The sequence below is a fragment of the Pimephales promelas genome, chromosome 20 (assembly GCF_988280905.1).
Source record: "Pimephales promelas chromosome 20, fPimPro1.hap1.1, whole genome shotgun sequence".
Classification (NCBI taxonomy): domain Eukaryota; kingdom Metazoa; phylum Chordata; class Actinopteri; order Cypriniformes; family Leuciscidae; genus Pimephales; species Pimephales promelas.
This window is the reverse complement of record NC_142788.1, coordinates 12,613,670-12,635,240: the sequence shown is the minus strand read 5'-3', so window position 1 is coordinate 12,635,240 and position 21,571 is coordinate 12,613,670. Positions and strand designations below refer to the sequence as shown.

Genomic DNA, 21,571 nt, shown 5'->3' with positions numbered 1-21,571 from the left:
TGATGATTCTTGTTTATTTGACTCAATAAACATTAATGCTCACCTTACAACATGGCCTCATATTAGTGCAACGCGTGTGGGTTATCCATAACAGTAAACTGTATCGTTAACCCCTTTTCACTTCCTATTACCTAACGTTACATTATTTATATTGAATCGGAAGTTTTCAATAGTTTTATAGATTCACAAAGCACTGTTTTTCGTGTAAAAATGTCAAACTAAGTAGAAATTAGTAGACAATCTTTACCGTTTTAACGTTAACTGCTAGCTAGCTAGCTAAAATTGGGCCTTAAAATTAACAATTTAATGTCCCGCTCTCCTGCTGAAGTAACGTTAACATTATACTGTTGACTATGGAAAAGTTTGAATGCTCTTGCTGAATATTGCTCAGGATGGAACGTTTACACATAAAGCTATTTTTTTTTCAATCGCACTAAATCGTGCATAAATGAGGTCTTAAAGTAAGCAGGGCTGTGTTTATAAAAGCATCCTGTTTCTAAAAGTTGATTGTAGAGAATAGAGACCGTGAGTGGCAATCATGGGCAATATTAATATTGACAACAATAACTGATTTAGCACATGAAAAAATAAATAAACTTGAAATGTACTAAACTCAAAGTTAAAAGTGAAATGCCAAATTAGTGTTTCTCTTTTGGATTTGCACATTACAAAAGAAAGTGCTGGATTGTTCACTCCACTGTTGATATCTACAGTCCTTGTACATAATTAACCCTTGCTCCCTGCATCAGTCTATTTAACCAAATTTCTGCTGTTGTACTCTTGAATCATTTTGTCACATTAGATCAAGGAGGAATTCAGGAGAATCGATCATGGGGCAGAGATTCATGTTCAATGCACATCAAGACTTATTGCCCTGATGAAGGCCATGGGAGGTGTTGTGGGGACCAACTGAGGCCATTTCTGGACAAACTGAGTCAGGTGTGTTTGATCAAAAGTGTGCTTGTTCACATTTTTTGAAATAAGATATACTTAATGTATTTCTCATACATGCATGTACATTTATTGTATAGCTTTTAATACAATATAGATTGCATTAAAGTAGCTTTACTGTATTAAACAGACAAAAGTCAAAAGTTCTGAAATTTCAGTAATTAGAATTTTAGTCGTAAATTACAACTTAAATTTCAAATATTAAGAATCTGTACTGAAGATGATAGAGTTTCAGCGACAGTTCTGCTTTGGCCAAAATGCAAGGCAGACAGGAACAGGAAGTAGAGTCACTTTGCTCTAAGTACTCAAATCAGTGTTCCTTGCGCATGAATGCTTTTGTGTTCTCACTTGATTTCATTGAGTTCATTGTGTATGAATAAAAGGGTGTGTAATGGTACAATATAAATCTGTTCACAGACACAAAGCCTTGAGATGGGAATCAGTTATCCGCAGCCTCATTCTCTACTTTGACAATAAAGAAGATGATAAACTGTGTTTTGAAGATGAACAGAGTTCTGACGGGCTCGGGACGACATGAGGGTGAGTCATTAATGACATCATTTTCGTTTTCACAATCACGAAACGTCGCCATGGAAATAATAAGGAGATATATTTTAAAATGAAAGTCGCACACTGGGTGGTCAGCTAGAATATTTTAAAGTTGCGTGTGAAAGGTTAAACAGAGTCAAATTTATTTCACAGAAAACTGCACTCCAGTTTATAGCACCCTAAAAAGGATAGTTCACCCAAAAATAAAAATTGTCATTGTTTACATTGTGTAAACATTGTTTACACTCAAGTTGTTCCAAACCGTTGTGAGTTTATTTCTTCTGATGAACACAAACAAAGATATTTTAAAAGAATGTTGGTAATCAAATGACGGTAGCCATTGACTTCCATAGTAGATTTCTAATGGCTACAGTCAACTGTTTGATATCCCATTTTCTTCAAATAAAATTTATGTATGATATACTGTCCTTGTCCAGAAAAGGTAATACAGACATCATCAAAGTAGTCATGCAGTGACTGCAGTGGCTCAATTTTAAGTTTATAAAGCGGCGAGAATACTTTTTGTGCGCAAACATAATGACTTTATTCCACTATTCATTTCCTTCTCTGTGGGCTTCTCTACAGAGTCTTTTTACGTAGTATAACTGCGTAGCACATCTGTGTTGTACGTAGGGATGGCTCGATACCACAATTTTGGTTTCGATACGATACCAGAACCTAATACCTCGGTATCGATACTAAATCGATACCACAGTCGGAAAAAAAAGTCTAAATTTAAGTGAATTGAAACAATTTTATTAAACACTGCTTGAAACTCTCAACTACCCTATGTGCAAAGAAAAGTATCCAAAAAAAAAAAAAAACATATCAAAATTTAAAAAATAAACAAATTATGTGTAGGTAAAATTTTGATTTTGGGGAAAAAAAAGATATTATACAATTAAAATAGGTTAATATCTATAATAATAATAGATTAACATAATAGAATAATGAAATGACGTAAACCATTAGCTGTCATGCATCAACAGAGAATTATCAACATTTATTACATTTATTCATCTTGGTTTGGTTACTGTTTGTGTTTGGGTTCATATTATGCATATAATGCATTGCAAAAAGTAATGTTATGATGCTAAACATTTATTAGGATATTACATTTTTAGGTCATTTTATTACTGATTGATCTAGATTAATCAATGCTATATTGTTAGGCCAGGTTCCTTAGTGAATGTTTACAAATGTAGCTTAATTGTAGGCTAATATTATTAATATTTATATTACTACCATCTCTCTCTCTCTATGGGTCGCCACAGCGGCAGTAATGCCATTCATTTTACTATCACTTTTATGCTTTATTAATTCAAATTAAATGAATATATTTGTTTGAAACTGCAAAAATGATGAGATCATGAGACGGTAACTGAATTGGTTCGAGCGTGTCATGCAAGAAGTTTTGAGTATCATAGTTTTGAGTATCATAGTTATAATCAAGTTTTGTTTACCGTATCATATTTAATTGATAAGCTCTTATTTATGTGCGCTGTTCAGTGTTCAATAAAAGTCTAAATTAAATCATTTGAATGATGAACTCACCAGTTGATCTCTTGAACAAATCAGGATGAGCAACTGACGAGCGCTTTGGCAGATTTGATGTGTTGCATTCCATGGCAACACATTATTGAAAGCAAAGTTTGCAGAGTGGTGCATTGAGGTCTGTTTCTACACTATTCTCATTAATTTAGTTGGCAAAGTAATGCCTTATTTCACTCATACTGCTCTCTCTATTCATTCATTTCGGGCGTGTAGAAATCCGAATGAGCTTCATTTCCACCGTGTTCCTTCATTTGCCGGTTTCGCGTGACTCGCGTCAGTTTCGGTAGCGCACTGCCGCCTAGTGGAGAACTTCGGAACAGCAGCTCATCAAATACCGAATTTAACAAAAGGATGATATTGTACCGTTTGAAATTTATTATATACCGGTATTTTTGCAATACCGGTATACCGCGCATCCCTAGTTGTACGTCACATGACCAGTGTCGGCCAATAGTGAGTTAACGTGGTGACGTGCAGGACAGACACGCTGCGCTATTACACTACATGAAAAAACTCAAGGCACAGAGAGAAGGAAATGAATAGTGGAATAAAGTCGTTATTTTATTTTAATTTTTGCACTCAAAAAGTATTCTCGTCGATTGATACATTTAAGATTGCGCCACTGTAGTCATTTGGACTATATTAACGGTGTCTTTAAAGGACAAGTTCGGTATTTTACAATTAAAGCCCTGTTTTAAGATCGTCCCTGATGAAATAGAATAGTTAAGATTGTTTTTTAGACAGATGCTCCGGTCACGAGAATTTTTGGATTCTGTGTTAGCACCCCCCCCCCCCACCTTTATAATGAAAGCATAGGTGCACTCGAACAATCATTCATTAAAACGCATAAAACTTTAGTTTACAAAGACGTGAAACTCACCGAGTGGTCTGGGGTGTTCACTGATATGCTCACACAAAAATCGCTGTAAAAGATGCTTTCCAACAGGTTTTATCGTAGTTTTTGTCCAAGTCCATTTTCTTCCTGTTTTCGGTCGAAGTCCACGTGCGCGATCATTGGTAACTAGATAACTGAGGATCGCGCACGCAAACTCGACAATTGACAACTGTGGATTTCGTTTACAATATTTATTTGCTTGGTCAGTGTCGTGGTGGGTTTTGGTTATTTTGCTGTTGTTGCTGTTTAAGGACTTTTAAAATAACTGACATCGTTTGGAGACGTTTGGATCAATTAGATTCAAGCATTCTACAGCCTCAAAGTGTTATCTAATGCAATGTTGTAATGTAATGTAATGTAATGTAATATAGTATAGCTAATATAATATAATGTAATGTAATATACCGTAATAAACTGGAGCTATACACTGAAGTCCACATCCATTGTTGCAGCATTTCAGATTGATGGCACAGTCACTGTCATCGACACACGGCTCGAAACGTATCCAAGCACACTCTGCTGCTTCATATGTTCTTCTTGGACACACTCCTGGGTTTACTGTTATACAAACACATGACAGAGAAGCCATATCACTGAATGTCTTTTCCACTGGAGTTTTTGGTTCTTTTGCTGTTGTTGCTAGCCTGACTTTGTCATACTCATATTCTAGTGAGAATATGAGTCTGATGCTGCTCCATAGGGTTTTGATTATGAGGCGTGTCTTAACCGATCCAGGAAAAAAACAAACTCTGCACTCAATTGGACAGTCGGTAGACCTACAACCAATCAGAGCAATGCAGTAAGTCAACTACTTTGCACAGCGCAGTTTTCAACTAACTTACTTATTTTAGAAGTAAAATAACGAACGAGTGTTGCTTCTTTTACTTGATCCTCCATGAGTGCGACCAAAGGAGAACCCACAACGACCACATGCTTTTCATTACGTCCCATCTTCTTAGCAACCAAGGACGTTTGAAATAACTGAAATGATTTGGCAAAGTGTTATGGACATGTTATGTGGTCAAGACCTGCCTGGAACTACTTTAGCCGTGTGTTTCCCTGAAAATGCGTTCAACTGGCCCACAATTATTTCATAATACAATACAATATAATACCTGCAACTGGAGCCGTACACCGAGTTCCACCGCATGCAGTTCTGCAGCATTTCTGATTTTTGGGACACTCGCTGTCATCGGCACACAACTCGTAATCCTTCCTGATACACCTTATTTTACTGTCTGTCTTTGGACACACTCCTGGCTTTACTATTATACAGACACGTGACAGAGAAAGAAAGAAAAAAAATGAGCCCTGATATATTAAAGAGCACAGGTAAATGTGATATTTTTTTAAAAATGAGTTTTTATGAAGATTGTTTTTAAAGGAGTAGTTCACTTTTAAAAAAAAACTTTTGCTGATAATTTACTCACCCCCATGTCATCCAAGATATCCATGTCTTTCTATCTTCAGTCGAAAAGAAATTAAGGAGTTTGATGAAAACATTCCAGGATTTTTCTCCATATAATGGACTTCAATGGGAACCAAATGGTTCAAGGTCCAAAATACAGTTTCAGTGCGGCTTCAAAGGGCTTTAAACAACACCAGACGATGAATGGTGGACCCTTATCTAGGACCCTTCGAGTCATGACTCGAAAAGAAGATTTGTTTGTTTTGATGAACGAGTTCAAACAGGAGAGTCACGAATGTGCATCACAGAACAGAGCAAGGCAACCATTTTAGCTTATAAAACTTAAACTTTTTAATTTATTTTTGAAATGACCAATCGTTTCGCTAGATAAGACCCTTATTCATCGTCTGGTGTCGTTTAAAGCCCTTTGAAGCTGCAATTAAACTCTCATTTGGACCTTGAACCGTTTGGTTCCCAATGAAGTCCATCATATGGAGAAAATCCTGGAAAGTTTTCATCAAAAACCTTAATTTCTTTTCGACTGAAGAAAGAAAGACATGGACATCTTGGATGATATGGGGGTGAGTAAATTATCAGCAAAAGTTTTTTTTTAAGTTGTTAGATTTTTTTAAACCTAAGACACTTTAAAATTGATAGCTTTCACTTATACTGTAATGCAGAATGCTTATAATTAATAACTAAAAATAGGAAAAAAAATCTATTTCATAGTGACATCAGGAGCAGAATTGGTATCAGTGATGCCTTCTTTCATAAAAAGATGCCATTAAAGGAACACTCCGACTTTTTGGGACTTTAGCCTATTCACCTTAACCCCCAGAGTTAGATAAGTCCATACATACCTTTTTCATCTCCGTGCGTGCTATAAGTCTGTTTGACGCACCCACCGCTAGCCTAGCTTAGCACAAAGACTCGATGTGAACGGTTGCAGCTTTCATACTGATCCAAATGAGTGGCAAAATAACGCAAACGTTTTCCTATTTACATGTTGTGATTTGTATAGTCACATAATGTACAAATAACAAAGTCAAATGAGACACAGACATCTTTTAACCGTATAAAACCTGGGAACTATTCTCTGAAGGCGAAGCACTGCTACTTTGACGGCGTAATAACCGCATCACCGGAGACACGCCGTGGTGAGGAGCGGAGAGTTCGCTCGGTGTTTGGGTAATAGAGTCAGCAATTTATAAATAGTAAAAGCGTAGTTTAGAGTCATGGGTTTTCGCTCTATTGTAAATAGCTGCGACTGTAAACAGGGGAGGTAATACCATGTTTCACAGAATTCCAACTAAAAACGCTGACTGGATGAAGAAATGGCTAACTTACTCTGGATATTGATCCAAACACACCTAAGATTATCAAGGGACATTATGTTTGCTCGGTACATTTCAATGGACGACTATTTTGAAAAAATGGAATTTGCCACACGGACCATAATGTGCTGAAGGATACGGCCATCCCATCGATAGCACAGACAGGACAAGTGGATCACCTGCGGCTGAGGTAAGTGTTCCGTTATGTTTTTAGATGACCTACTGTAACAGTGCCTTTAGCCAGATCTAATGTAACGTTAGTGACACTATTATATGATTAGGGTATGAATATGTTTTTATCTTGATGCGGTGCGGACGCGCTTGGGGAAAAAAAACGAGCGCGTTCACCGCGTTGAACTTGCACCCTGCGCGCGGCGCGCCTAGTAGCCTAAATTTGAAATCACCATGGAAATAACGAACTTGAGCGTGCAAAAGGGTACGATAGGCTGTGAGTTCATTGTGCAAAAACAATTTGTGCTATTACTTTCCCCTTATTCTATCCTATAGTAATGCAATACTGTATATTATATAGGCTACTGTTGAATACATTTGGTTCAGCTAATAAATTGCATTTAAAATATATTGATTCCTGTAATAATAATTATTTATTCATGTGATATTTATAAATCTGGGTGCGTTTTTGGTTGGAAATCAATGAAACATGGTACTGTATTACCTGGTCTCCCCTGTTTATTGTCACAGCTCATACAATAAAGCAAACACCCATGATAAACTATGCTTTTCTATCTAACGTTAGTAATTGCTGACTCTTTATTCCAACGCTGAGCGAAGAGAACTCTCTGCTCCTCGTCACGGTGCGTCTCAGGTGATTGTTATCACTCTGCCCAAGTAGCAGTGCTTCCCCTTCAGAAAATATAGTATTTATACGGTCAAAAGATGTCTGTGTCTCATATGGCCTTGATATTTGCACACTCTGTGACTATACAAACCACAACATGTAAATAGGAAAACGTTTGCGTTATTTTGTCACTCATTTGGATTAGTATGAAAGCTGCAACCATTCACATCCAGTCTTTGTGCTAAGCTAGGCTAGCGGTGGGTGCGTCAAACAGACTTATAGCACGCACGGAGATGAAAAAGGTATGTATGGACTTATCTAACTCTGGGGGGTAAGGTGAATAGGCTAAAGTCCCAAAAAGTCGGAGTGTTCCTTTAAACAAACATTTGACATATCAGCCACTGTCTTTATGTTGTTTCTACATTCATTTTGAGATTAAATGTGAAATTACAATATATAAAAATACTTGAATGTAAGGCACGATTAATTGCGCTTAATTACATAAAATGTGCAATTAATAAGTACAACTTATATATACATTGACAGCACATAATATAATATAATACAATACCTGTAACTGGAGCCATACACTGAAGTCCACATCCATTGTTGCAGCATTTCTCATTGTTGGTACAGTCACTGTCATCGGCACACGACACGAAACGTATCAGGGCACACATTTCTGGTTCATATGTTCTGCTTGGACACACTCCTGGGTCTGCTGTTATACAGACACATGGAAAAATGCATACTTTTTAGTGTGTTGCAGAAGAGTAGACAAGCTTTGGGACATACTATCACCTCATACATTTGCGTCTTTAACAGTTGCTCTCTGTCGCTTAGTTACACGCATCCTGTCACGCAAACTGACCTGTCGATCATCAAAGAAAAAGTCCTCCACATTTAATTTCTTACCAACTCAGAGAGAAAACCAATAGCACTTTGATCTGCAGACAGACCGCTTAAAAACTAAAATTGGCAATTTAGAAATCGGTCTATAGTTATCCAAATGGGCGGAAGCTCAGCTCACTTATGGCGCATTTCCACTGCATGGTACGGTATGGCTCGCTGGTACCTGGTCTGTTGAGGTTCCAAGTGTACCGTACCGGTACTAAAATGTGACGTGAAACACTGCAGATCACTGATTGGTCAGACAGAATCATCACTACCAGCGTCACTGTATTTGCGACCAATAGACATTGACACGGGAAACCAAACCTGCTAGATCTAAATAGCCAGTAACAGCCACCGCTGTTATCGATCAGTCTATAATCCCACCCACTTTAAAGCGGTACTAGCGGTACCGAGTCGTACCACGCAGTCGAAAAGCGAAGCGAGCCGCGCCGAGCGGAACCGAACTGAGCCGTACCAGTAGTGGAAAAGCACCATTTAGTCAGATGTGGTTGACCATAGAACTCGCAGCACTTCAACTTCACTTTTTTTTTTTTTTGCCGTTTTGCAAGCCGAACGGACGTGACCATTTTTTAATTCGATGTTCGAGATTGTAAATGACTTTTGATCGATTTCGAAATCATGACACCCTTATAGGCCACACATCAAAAATTGTCGCTTGGTAGCTTGAACGATTTATTTTCAGACATCGAGGCCATATCTGTATCAGCTCTGTCATCTGTGAAATGTTTGGACCATACAAAACTTTAAAATTAACACATTGTTTCTTCAGAGGCTCGGATGAAGGAACAAAAAAAAATAATTTTGTGTTCATTTTTACATCCGAACACTGATCAACTGTCATGCTTTGGTCATACAAGCCATGATATCTCTTGAGGAAAAACTACTACCTTGCTCTTTTTCTCATGGGCAAGCAATTCAGAGAAAGGGGAGGTTACCTTTCCTCCTTATTACGTCATACAAGCCCGTAAGAGCTTTCATCTTCTCAAAGGCAAAGAAAGATAGCCAAAGCTCGGTTTACACAGATTGAAATTTCTAGCCACTGGGGGACAAATACAGGTGAGGGGCACAAAATAATGTTTCCCCATACTACCTTGCCACAGCACGATTTTATTCACGTTGCCAAGTAGTCATGGACCAAATTTTCGCCTCATAAAAGAAACCAATCACAGAACGGGGAGGGAGCAGCAAGACGATGACGACCTCTACGCGACACACCGAAAAGGTTTGTTTAAACCTATGGATCCAACATGGCAGCAGGCGCGAAGTTACCTTTTGATGCAGCCTTCCGACGTAGCTATGGCGAGAGGTCGACGCGGAAGTATAAATTGGGCTTTACGGCCATTTCACACATAGGTTTCACACCGCAAACACTTGAGCAGCGTGTCAGCGTAACTACGCGTAACGTAACTGCAGCATAGCTGTCAACCCTCCCGTTTTTTCCGGGTTTCTCACGTATTTTAGCTCTTTTCCCGCTGTCTTCCCGTTTGAGTATTTTCCCGTAAAATATACCGTATTTTTACTCTGATTGTGTGAGACGTACGGGCTCGGACAGATTCGGCTTGAAGTCGTTTATCCTCGGATGCGGTGCCGCGCGCGCTGGCCGGAGACACACTGGCTGCGTGGCGTGTCCGTTTTTATTGCACGCTGCCTGCGTGACACGCGCGTCTCCAGAAAACGCGTGCATGCTTGAAATAGAACTGACGCCTATTTTTCACGCGACAGGCAAGCGTGTTTCTTTGCCTGGAATTTCTTTGCGTTTCCAGGCAAAAAAATAAATAAAAAATAGGAAACGATGTTTAGGCTAGCTGAATGTAATTTTGTACTCGAATACATATTAATACATTACATTTTGATGTTTGAAAGTCTAGGTTTTTACATAAATTCAGATATCAATGTAATTTAAACAAATAATAATTATTATAAATAGATTTTCAAATATATGAATAAAATATATTTTCTTTTTTTCCATTTGTTTCTTAAGCTCTTAACAATGTGATTACATGAAGAAGAAAAAAAAACTTGAAAAAAAAAAAACGTTCTGGGCCTATAGGAGGATATAAAGATAGTGTCTTCTGAGTGATGGTCCACCATCAGGCTAAATAGGCTCTTTAAAGCTACACAAAATGTGTAAATGTAATTAAAATAAACAGACAGCCCACTTCCCTATTTTGCGGATTTTGGAAGATGTGTGATAGGCTAAATGTTGAAATTGTTGTCCAAATGCTAGAGCAACACACGCTAATCCAAATGTAGATTTTTTTCCCTTTAAATGACACTGTCTCTTTCTCTCTCACACATAGGCTAGTTATGAACACCTTACACTTTTAAGGATTGTGCTTTATTTTTTAAAGTTTGTGGGTGAGAATCGTGCAAAAAAAAATCCCTTATTTTGGGGATGGATTCCGGGAAAACTCCCTTATTTTCAATGTTCAATGTTGACAGCTATGAACTGCAGGTGCGTGATTCACACTGGAAGCGTTTGTACAGTGTCACAGCAGCGGATCCAAAGCTACATATCGGTAAGCGAGCAATTCTTTACAAAGCCAACTTTAAATTTGTTTTTAGAAGTTGGTCATTCATTTATAACAATCTATTAGTTTCAGTCATCTCCACGGATAAAAAACAAAGCACACAAATAAACCACACACTCGGGTTTGATATGGGTTGTGCTAGCCTATGTAGCTGTCTGTTTGTTACATAAACTAAAAAAATGTTTATATATAAAATTTTCTGGCTAGTTTAATTTATTTATTTTTTAAAATATAATACATAACTTTCACCCAAATTGAATAATTAAAAACAAGATTTTACTGGGTAGCCTAAATCTTCAGTAAATACTTTTGAGTCTTTATTTTCCTTTATTTGCGTACTCAAGTTCTTGTTTAAACTCACTAGACATGTTTATCTGTGCATTTTGGGCACTTTTTGTGTGAAATCATACTAAAGTTTGTCCATTAAAAGTGTACTTTCACTTTAATTTAGCGTGAGCTCAATGAAACTTGCGTCTGACATTAGCCAGGCTATATTTCTATGGCACTGCTGTCCTGGAGTAATTAGCGTTTGAAGTGGATTTACTTAATGTAATGTAAAGGGGCGGGGCTACATAAGGTCTATAGAACAGTGGATAGAAAAGCGAACTATGCCGAGAGGCATCTAGTGGTCGGAAGCATTTCCGTTGTGTTGTGGCTTATGTCCTTTTGTTGTGACTTGATTTCGTTGTGTTGTGAATCATTTGGTGAAGTGATATGGACCAATCAAATTAAAGCATTCAACAGCCCTGTAGTATAATATATTATAATACCTGTAACTGGAGTCATACACTGAAGTCCACATCCATTGCATTTTAAAAAATTAAATAGTGTTTACATTTTTGTATAGTGTTATATTTTTATGTTAGTACGCGCTGTTAAAAATTGCTCTGTGCATAATGAGCTGGTGGGTTTATTCGTGATTTGTTTTGGACCGGTTGTAGTGGGCCGCTCTGTGCCAGAAAGTCCAGGGCCACTTTTTAGCCCTGATATAATAATATAATGTAATGTAATGTGATGTGATGTGATGTAATAACACCTGTCACTGGAGTCATACACTGAAGTCCACATCCATTGCTGCAGCATTTCTGATTGTTGGCACAGTCACTGTCATCGACACACGACATGAAACGTATCCGGGCACACTTTGTTGCTTCATATGTTTTGCTTGGACACACTCCTGGCTTTACTGTTATACAGACACATGACAGAGAAGCCAGATCACTGAATGCTGAATGTCTTCTTCACTGTGTCTCAGTTTTTGGTTCTTTTGATGTTGTAGGTTGTAACGACCTTTGAAATAACTGGAATCATTTGGCGAAGTGATATGGACATATAATGTGGTCAAGACCTGCCTGGAACTACTTTAGCCGTGTGTTTACCTTAAAACACATTCAACTGGAAGAAGGGGTCCAAAATTATTTCTTAAATACCCCCATTAAAATTTGTAATGGTGCCCCTGCCCGTAGTATAATATAATATAATGTAATATAATACCTGTAACTAGAGCCGTACACCGAGTTCCACCGCATGCAGTTCTGCAGCATTTCTGATTTTTTGGACACTCGCTGTCATCGGCACACAACTCGTAATCCTTCCTGATACACCTTATTTGTTCACCGTTTGTCTTTGGACACACTCCTGGATTTGCTGTTATACAGACACATGACATAGAAAAAAAAATGAGCCCTGATATATTGAAGAGCACAGGTAAATGTGCGATGGGCTCACTTTTTTCTTAAACAGATCAAATGAGACTCAACTTACTCTGTTGATTTTGATCTTACAAGTGTTTGATCTTACAAGTACATCATTAGATCCTGTTAAGTGTCTATTTTTTGTGGATACTCACAATAAAAAGAAAGTGTTCTTCTTTTTGTCAAATAAACAAAAATATATATGATGGACATTTTGCCTTCTCTCTGTCAGTGAAGTTCATTCTGAAATTTGTCTGAAAATGAACTGTGACTAAAAAAATATGTATTGTATCACGGCCACAAACGATTTTTCTTTTTGAATCTGAAATTCTCTTCTTTTAAATAAAGTAATTCATTTAAAAATATATATATATATTCTCAGTTTATGTAATCTTTATGAAAAGAAAGAGATGTCAGTCTTTTTCCTTTCAGCGAATTATAGCTTATTACATGTTAATGTGACCACGCCCACTGAGAGCACACGTTTAATGCAAATGTTGAGGCAAGCCATGCCAACGCCAATATCAGCTGGATAAAACATCCAGTTTAATAAGAATCTTGTACTTTACCTTGCTGCGCTGAGGAATAATTCGATCGTAATAATCCTGGAAAAGTTACCTCAACTGCACAAAGACAGTATAAATATGAATTGCATGTCTGTGTGTGAATGAATGACACAGACGTGCGTGTGATGTTGTTTACTACAGATGTACATCACATCTGTGCGTTTAGTCACTCTCGCTTCTACATTAGTAAACGTTATTTTTACATGAACACATCCAAACTATATTGCCTTTTGCCAACTGAGATTTGTTCTCATTGCGACATTGAATAGTATCTGTAGTATCAAACATAGTACCATCTGTAGTTTTGGATAGATTATAAAGTTTTTACTCTAAAATAGACATAAAATAAGCTTTTGTTAGACAGTTTCTACTCATGTGTTAAAATATTGCATGTTTTGTGAAAAATAAACTAATCAACTGTTCTAGTGTTTGTTCCAATGCAAGCTAGGCTATATCAAAATAATGAATCCTTAACTTTGAAATATGTATGATAAAATGTGTTGGCCAACTTTAAAAAAATAATAAAAAAATTCTGGAAAAAGACAATTTTCTTTTCAAGAGGTTTCCAACTTTGAACCAGTTCAATAGAATGGCCCATATAACCCATTTGAACTGGATTGGTTCCAGGTATGATTAAAAGTGTGCTTTTGACTTTCATTTATATTCATATATATATATATATATATATATATATATGTCCTCACATGACAAGGGTTTAGCTGTTAATGCCCATTCGCATATTGCCTTTCCAAACAATCTATTGTTTTATGTGAATTAATAGGAAAATCATTTTGAAGTAAAATCTCTAGGCGACAACATCCATTAGTCTTGTGGACATATGTTTAGTATATGTTTGTGGCCTTATTTCAGAAACTTTATTTATTATTATTTTTTTTTTCATTAACCATGCATAAACAATATAATCACAAAAAATAGAAATGTTTACAAACATGTTGCTCACATATTATGGTAGCCCTGATTGTGCAAAATGTCATTTCAGCTGTGCCATTAATATGTTTATAAGCAACTGAAAAAAGCACAAATGTCAGTGCATGTCAAAACATCTCAAGGAAACCAAAAACACCTCAGACCCCAGAGGGTTAAGAAATAATAGAATTATAAATTGTTTTATTTGTTAAAGCCTAATAAATATTAAAATCGATAGCTTTCAATTATACTGTAATGCTGAATGGCTATAATTAATTACTTAAATTAGTCAAACATAGAGACTTTCATAGAGACATCAGGAGCAGAATTGGTATCAGTGATGCCTTCTTTCATAAAAAGATGTCATTAAACAAATGTTTGAAATATCAGACACTGTCTGTTGTTTCTACATTCATTTTGAGATTAAAGGAAAAATTATAATATATAAAAGTATTTGAATCTCAGGTGTGATTAATTGCGCTTAATTACAGAAAATCTGCAATTAATTAGTAAAACTTTTTTATAGATTGACCACACATAATATAATAAAACATAATAAAATACCTGTAACTGCAACCATACACTGAAGTCCACACCCATTGTTGCAGCATTTCTGATTGTAGGCACAGTCACTGTCATCGATACACGGCACGAAAATTATCCGGGCACACTTTCCTGGTTCATTTGTTATGCTTGGACACACTCCTGGCAGAATGGGCATCTGGTCCACCTGGAGGTTTTCCGGTGGGTTGATGTCCAACTGGTCCATTGCTACATAAATATATATAAAGGATGAATTATAGAAAATGTACATAGCCTTTTCTTTCCCTCAGCCCAGACTAATGACCCACTTTTGTCAAACAATTCGAATCAATTTAGTGTGCAGTCTCGGTGCAGCCGTCTAAAAGCGCTCAATGCCGGAATGTTTGAGATCAAATCGAAAGCTGTGAGATTTACTTTCTACAGAAAACAGGCAGCGCAGCACTTTTTAATGCTTGAAGAATTGAGCCGAGGTATTAAAGGTGGGGTACGCCATATTTACAAATCACTGTTTGAAAAACAACAACAAACGTGTGTAGCCAATCAGTATTAGGGGGTGTAACTTTATGACTCTAGAGGAGAGAGAACGCGCAAGAGAGAGATTTGAAGAAAGATGGCAGAAATAGAGATAAGACACACAATACAAAAGACAAAAGCTCATAAGAAATCACTGGAAAATGAAAAGCTTATTAGAAATCACTGGAAAATAAAGTGTTATGATAAGGAAAGAGAAGCCACATCACTGAATGTCTTTTTCACAGGAGTTTCACTGCAAGTCAAACCTGCCTGGAACTACTTGCTGTCTGTTTCCCTGAAAACACTGGGGAAAAGATTTGCCCAGATTTGCCCAGTAAAGTGTATTATATGGAGAAAAATCCTGGAAAATTTTCATCAAAAACCTGAATTTCTTTTTGAATTTTTATTTAAAAGTGAACAACTCCTTTAAAACTTGTAATGGCACCCCTGCCCGTAGTATAATGTAATATAATAATGAATTCATTTATTACATTTCTATTGTTTTGTCAAAAAAAAAAAAAAAAATACTGTTATAATTTTGTTCCAATGTAAGCTAGGCTATATCAAAATAACGAATCCTTTACTTTGAAATATGTGTGATAAAATGTATTGACCTATTTTAAAAAATAAATACTTTAAAAGATTTATGGAAAAAGACAATTTTCTTTTCAAGATGTTTCCAACTTTGAACTAATTGTATAGAGTGGCCCATTAAACCCATTTGAAAGGATTTGTTTCCAGGTATGACTAAAATGTGCTTTTGACTTTCATTTCATATATATATATATATATATATATATATAAATTTGTGCTTTCAAACGATTAAAATATTTAATCATGATAAATCGCATTAATGTCATAGTTAACTTGTGATTAATCGCAAATTTTAATCTATTCTATTTGTCTCTTGATTTCTTTTTGGCCCATTATTTTTTTCTCAATTTAATGCTCTTATCAACATGGAAAATAGTTGCTTTGTGCACTTTTTTTAACAAAAAAAAAAAGTTGGCTAACGATGCTTTCGGGAAACGCACCTCTGGCTCAGTCCTGCTTAGCTTCAGTGGGAAACCAGTCTTGGGTACAGGGTAATATGGCTGCTGCTAATTTAATGTAATATAATACCTGTAACTGGAGCCGTACACCGAGTTCCACCGCATGCAGTTCTGCAGCATTTCTGATTTTTTGGACACTCGCTGTCATCGGCACACAACTCGTAATCCTTCCTGATACACCTTATTTTTTCACCGTTTGTCTTTGGACACACTCCTGGCTTTGCTGTTATACAGACAAATGACAGAGAAAAAATGAGCCCTGAAATATTAAAGAGCACAGGTAAATGTGACATTTGTTATTATGAGTTTTTATGAAGATTGTTTTAACTCTCTGTGGTCGGCATTAGCGGCGGCGCGATGGGCTCACTTTTTCTTTATCAGATCAAAAGAGACTCAAATTACTCCGTTGATTTTGATCTTACAAGTGTTGTAAATCATTTAGATCCTGTTAAGTGTCTATTTTTTGTGGATACTCACAATAAAAATAAAGTGTTCTCCTTTTTGTCAAATAAAGAAAAAAAAACATTGCCTTCTTTCAGTCAGTGAAGTTCATTCTGAAATATGTCCGAAAATGAACTGTAACTAAGTAAATACTTGTGACACAGGCACGAAAGATTTTTCTTTTTGAATCTGAATCCTTTAAACTTATAGCTTATTACATGTCACAAATCACAAAAGACAAATCACAATGTATAAAAATTGCTCTGTGCATAATGAGCTGGTGGGTTTATGGTGTGATTTGTTGTGGGATGGTTGTAGTGGGCCGCTCTGTGCCAGAAAGTGCAGGGCCATTTAATAATGTAACATAATATAATATAATATAATATAATATAATATAATATAATATAATATAATATAATATAATATAATACCTGTAACTGGATCCATACACTGAAGTCCACATCCATTGTTGCAGCATTTCTGATTGTTGGCACAGTCACTGTCATCGGCACACGACAAGAAACTTATCAGGGCACACATTGCTGGTTTATATTTTCTTCTTGGACACACTCCTGGGTCTGCTGTTATACAAACACATGACAGAGAAGCCATATCACTGAATGCTGAATGAAGTTTTCACTGGAGTTTTTGGTTCTTTTCCTGTTGTAGGCTTGAAGAACCTTTGAAATAACTGGAATCATTTGGCGAAGTGATATGGACATGTAATGTGGTCAAGACCTGCCTGGAACTACTTAGCCGTGTGTTTCCCTGAAAATGCATTCAACTGGAAGAAGGGGTCCAAAATTATTTCTTGCATACCCCCCTTAAAACTCGTAATGTTGCCCCTTCTCGTAGTATAATACAATATAAAATAATATAATAGGGCTGGGTAAAAAATATTGATTTCTCGATATTAATCGATTCTCATTTTACCGATATCGATTCTCAAATCTCAAGAATCGATTATTCATCCTGTTTTAATTTGATTAATGAATTGAACATTGTAGCGTGCATCCCATCCAATAGAACGCAATAATCTTTGTACTTTGTGACTATTATTATGAAATAAAGTCACAAATTTCTAATTTCGGCCATTTTCTTACGAAATTGTAAAACATATACAGTATAGCGTTTTGGCGCTGTAGCGTGAGATAGCTCAGCTCAGCAAAGCTCAAGAGAAGCAGCAATACATGATCTCCTCCTTAAATAATACCAGTTACAGTGCGAAAATAAACATGAATGGGCGTTTGAAAGTGTGTTAAAAGATAGAGTAAAACTTATCGAAATCCGTATCATGTAACGTCGTATCGCTCAATCAGTGTTTCATCCATGGAAAAAACATCAGTTAAACAGCTTGTAAACAATGTCATGTAACGTCACATTTACCACAGAAAAACCATGTCAGCAAAAAAATAAATAAATAACTCAAGAGAGTAGCATTTTGCTAAATATATGCACCATATTACAAATTCGTTATAATTTTTAATGTTCTTCAATATTTAATGCATGTTTGAATAAATCCGGCACGTTTTTACGACAGCCACCATTTAAACGTTTATATTTCATATTAAATAAATAAAAGTGTTATTTAAGTGTTTGTATGGCATTTTTTTTTTACTTTGACCTTTAACATTATAGTAGGCTAATGAAGCCTAGTATGCTACAGCTGACTCCCATTGTTAACAACATTAGTTAAGAGATATAATATAAGAGTATAATATAATACCTGTAACTGGAGCCGTACACCGAGTTCCACCGCATGCAGTTCTGCAGCATTTCTGATTTTTTGGACACTCGCTGTCATCGGCACACAACTCGTAATCCTTCCTGATACACCTTATTTGTTCACCGTTTGTCTTTGGACACACTCCTGGATTTGCTGTTATACAGACAAATGACAAAGAAAAAATGAGCCCTGAAATATTAAAGAGCACAGTTAAATGTGACATTTCTTATAATGAGTTTTTATGAAGATTATCAACTCTCTGTGGTCGGCATTAGCGGCGGCGCGATGGGCTCACTTTTTTCCGTATCAGATCAAAAGAGACTCAAATTACTCTGTTGATTATGATTGTATGATTGTAAGGAAGGACTTTCCTAAGACTGAATTTAGGAATTCGAAACTGCAGTAAAACAATAAAAACTCACTAATCTCTGTAAAAGAGATCAAAGGGACAGAGGGCACCACACAACTGGCCCAACCCGATATCTTCCCCCCATGTTGTGGGGATATCTTCTCTCCTCCAGGGCTCATTCAGGCATGCAAATCTCACAAACCTCCTGCCTCCAGCTGTGTTATGCAAGGGCAAAATAAATACTTCTGGAGCGAGTGGTAAAATTGTTTCATTCCTGCAGCAGCAGAACAGGCAGAACAAGAAAACAATGCCTGTTCTTCTGTTGTGGGAGATGCCCCAATAAAGTTTTGGGTGATAGGTGTTTATTGTTCTTTTGCTTGTGAATCTAAGGTTTTCCCTTTTCATGTTTGGTATCATTTTAAGTGTCTCAGTGCGATTGGTAAAATGGTCTTAATTTCATTACAGTTATTGGAAATAGGAAAAAGATTGAGAACTTAGGAGAATCCTGTTCTCCTCCAGGGGTGATGTCTTTTCAAGATATCTCCCCTCTCCCCCGAGACCAGGTGTTACCCCCTGGGGAATAGGAATGGACCCAAAACAAACTAAAACAAATTTTAGTTTGTTTTGGGTCCATAGTAAAACAAATTTTTCATAGAGACAAAGCAGAACTGGTATCAGTGATGCCTTCTTTCATTAAAAGATGCCATTAAACAAACATTTGACATATCTGCCACTGTCTTTATGTTGTTTCTACATTCATTTTGAGATTAAAGATAAAATTACATTATATAAAAGTACTTCAATCTCAGGTGTGATTAATTGCTCTTAATTACAGAAAATGGTCTTCAAACGTCTTGAAATGCACATCAGAGAAATTAAAAAAATTATTCATTGTTAATCAGTTGACCCCATGTTTACTGTCTTCACTGACAGACAAAAATGAAAACCCTATATCAGTCAAAGCTCATCTTTAGGAGGGGAACAGACAGGGCAAGATAAAAACAAAGAGTAAAAGAGGGTGATGCTGATGAGGAGAGAGAAATAATCAGCTGCCCAGTGCCCGCTGACATGGTTTTAAAGCTGTTATCTATTTTTTTTTTTTTGGCCTTCAAAACATCCTAAAATGCACATATGTAGATCAGAGAATTAAAATTTTTCTACCTACCTCACATTTGGGACAACAGCGATTATAAAACCCTGCCTTTGCATTTGCATGTAATGAAACTGGTTAATAGTGAGCATTAGATCCTAAACTAAAGTGTCACCTTTTTTTGTCTTTTTTTTTTTTTAGAAAAAATCCTAAGTGATGATCAAAATCCTATGACGCCCCTGCTTCATGCAACCTGTCAAAATCAACGTTTTGTATCACTTGAATAAAATATAAAAGAAATATATTACTATTGCACAGTAGAGTATAGGCCTACTTCAAGTAGGCCTAATAATACTAATAATAGTTTATTAAAACACACAGAAGTTCAAATTTATTTAATTTACAACAGTTTATAGAGATAAATAAAGTAACTCGATGGAATTATGAAAGAAATTGCATAGTAAAATGTAATTTTTAAAATAATAATCAAATCTATTAAAACCGAATTTTAAAGGAATATCACAGTATACTCACTACAAAAAACTAGACTACACCACTGGGTGAAGCGGTCATAGCCATGTTTTATCGTGAATAAAGCACAGCTCTTGACCAATCAGAATCAAGGATTCGAACTAACCGTTTTATAAAACATAAAAAAATACCTGTGACTGCAACCATACACTGAAGTCCACATCCATTGTTGCAGCATTTCTCATTGTCGGCACAGTCACTGTCATCGGCACACGGCACGAAAGTAATCAGGGCACACATTCCTGGTTCATTTGTTATGCTTGGACACACTCCTGACTGAATGGGCATCTGGTCCACCTGGAGGTTTTCCGGTGGGTCGATGTCCAACTGGTCCATTGCTACGTAAGTATATATATATAAAGAATGAATTATAGAAAATGGACGTTGCCTTATCTTTCCGTCAGCCCATACGAATGAACCACTTTTGTCAAACAATTCAAGTGTTTGAATTTGGTGGCTAGCAGGGTGGCTAAATATTGTGATTCACTTTATAGCCTTTAAATGGAGATCTCCAAGACCGTTTCGTGAGCGAATCTTTTGAACCGATTCTTTTAAATGGATTGGTTCACAATAAATAACATTCATTTATGAATTCGACTGATCTAGAAGATTAAACTTGCCGTAAACAACAACTCAGTGATTAAATGAGACGGACACAGCATGGTTAAGTTAACAAAAAACAGTGGAATTTGTCTCAGATTAAAGGATTAGTTCACCCAAAAAGGAAATTATGTAATTAATGACTCAGCCTCATGACATCATCAAAGTAGTCCATGTGACATCAGTGGGTTAGCATCGAAAATACATTTTGATCCAAAAATAACAAAAACTTCGACTTTATTCAGCATTGTATTCTCTTTCAGTTCTGTTGTTGAGCCGCATTTAGTGACGCTTCTGACGTGCTATCTAACCCACTGATGTCACATGAACTACTTTGATTATGTCTTTATTTCCTTTCTGGACAAGGACAGTATAACGCACATACATTTTCAATGGAGGGACAGAAAGCTCTCTGACTAAATCTAAAATATCTTAAACTGTGTTACGAAGATGAACGGAGGTCTTACGGGCTTGGGGACATCATGAAGGTGAGTCATTAATGACATAATTTTCTTTTTTGGGTGAATTAACCCTTTAAGTGTGCTCTAGACTGAGCTCAACCTATATAAGCTATCGAGTTTGTATGGCATTAGACACCTCACT

The 21,571-nt window shown here is 36.4% G+C and overlaps 2 protein-coding genes across 9 annotated transcripts in view; one reads left to right on the top strand and one right to left on the bottom strand.

The window, feature by feature from the left end:
* The window catches only part of LOC120469501 (uncharacterized), an 81,611-nt gene that overhangs the window by 6,012 nt on the left and 54,028 nt on the right, over positions 1–21,571 (top strand). The window contains exons 1-3 of one of the 5 annotated variants that reach the window (XR_016148073.1): positions 261–939; positions 1,369–1,491; positions 17,342–17,426. The exons of 1 other annotated variant lie outside the window; for it this stretch is intronic. Coding sequence is in view for 2 of the 4 variants with exons in the window: in XM_089124391.1 (XP_088980517.1) it covers positions 1,434–1,491 (58 nt within the window). In the remaining 2 variants the exon portion in view is untranslated. Of the gene's footprint in view, positions 1–250; positions 940–1,368; positions 1,492–15,424; positions 15,914–17,341; positions 17,427–21,571 lie in introns of those variants that run through there. 3 more of the 5 variants (XR_016148072.1, XM_089124391.1, XM_089124390.1) reach the window with 3 other exon arrangements.
* The window catches only part of LOC120469631 (uncharacterized), a 30,582-nt gene that overhangs the window by 7,165 nt on the left and 1,846 nt on the right, over positions 1–21,571 (bottom strand). Inside the window, exons 2-11 of one of the 4 annotated variants that reach the window (XM_089124393.1) lie at positions 20,500–20,706; positions 18,399–18,551; positions 17,104–17,253; positions 16,302–16,454; positions 14,688–14,894; positions 12,431–12,583; positions 11,973–12,122; positions 8,062–8,211; positions 5,065–5,214; positions 4,355–4,507 (exon numbers count right to left, since the gene is read on the bottom strand). In XM_089124393.1, coding sequence (XP_088980519.1) covers positions 4,355–4,507; positions 5,065–5,214; positions 8,062–8,211; positions 11,973–12,122; positions 12,431–12,583; positions 14,688–14,894; positions 16,302–16,454; positions 17,104–17,253; positions 18,399–18,551; positions 20,500–20,704 — 1,624 coding nt within the window. In that variant the 5' untranslated portion in view covers positions 20,705–20,706. The remainder of the gene's footprint in view (positions 1–4,354; positions 4,508–5,064; positions 5,215–8,061; positions 8,212–11,972; positions 12,123–12,430; positions 12,584–14,687; positions 14,895–16,301; positions 16,455–17,103; positions 17,254–18,398; positions 18,552–20,499; positions 20,707–21,571) is intronic. The other 3 variants (XM_089124394.1, XM_089124396.1, XM_089124395.1) reach the window with 3 other exon arrangements.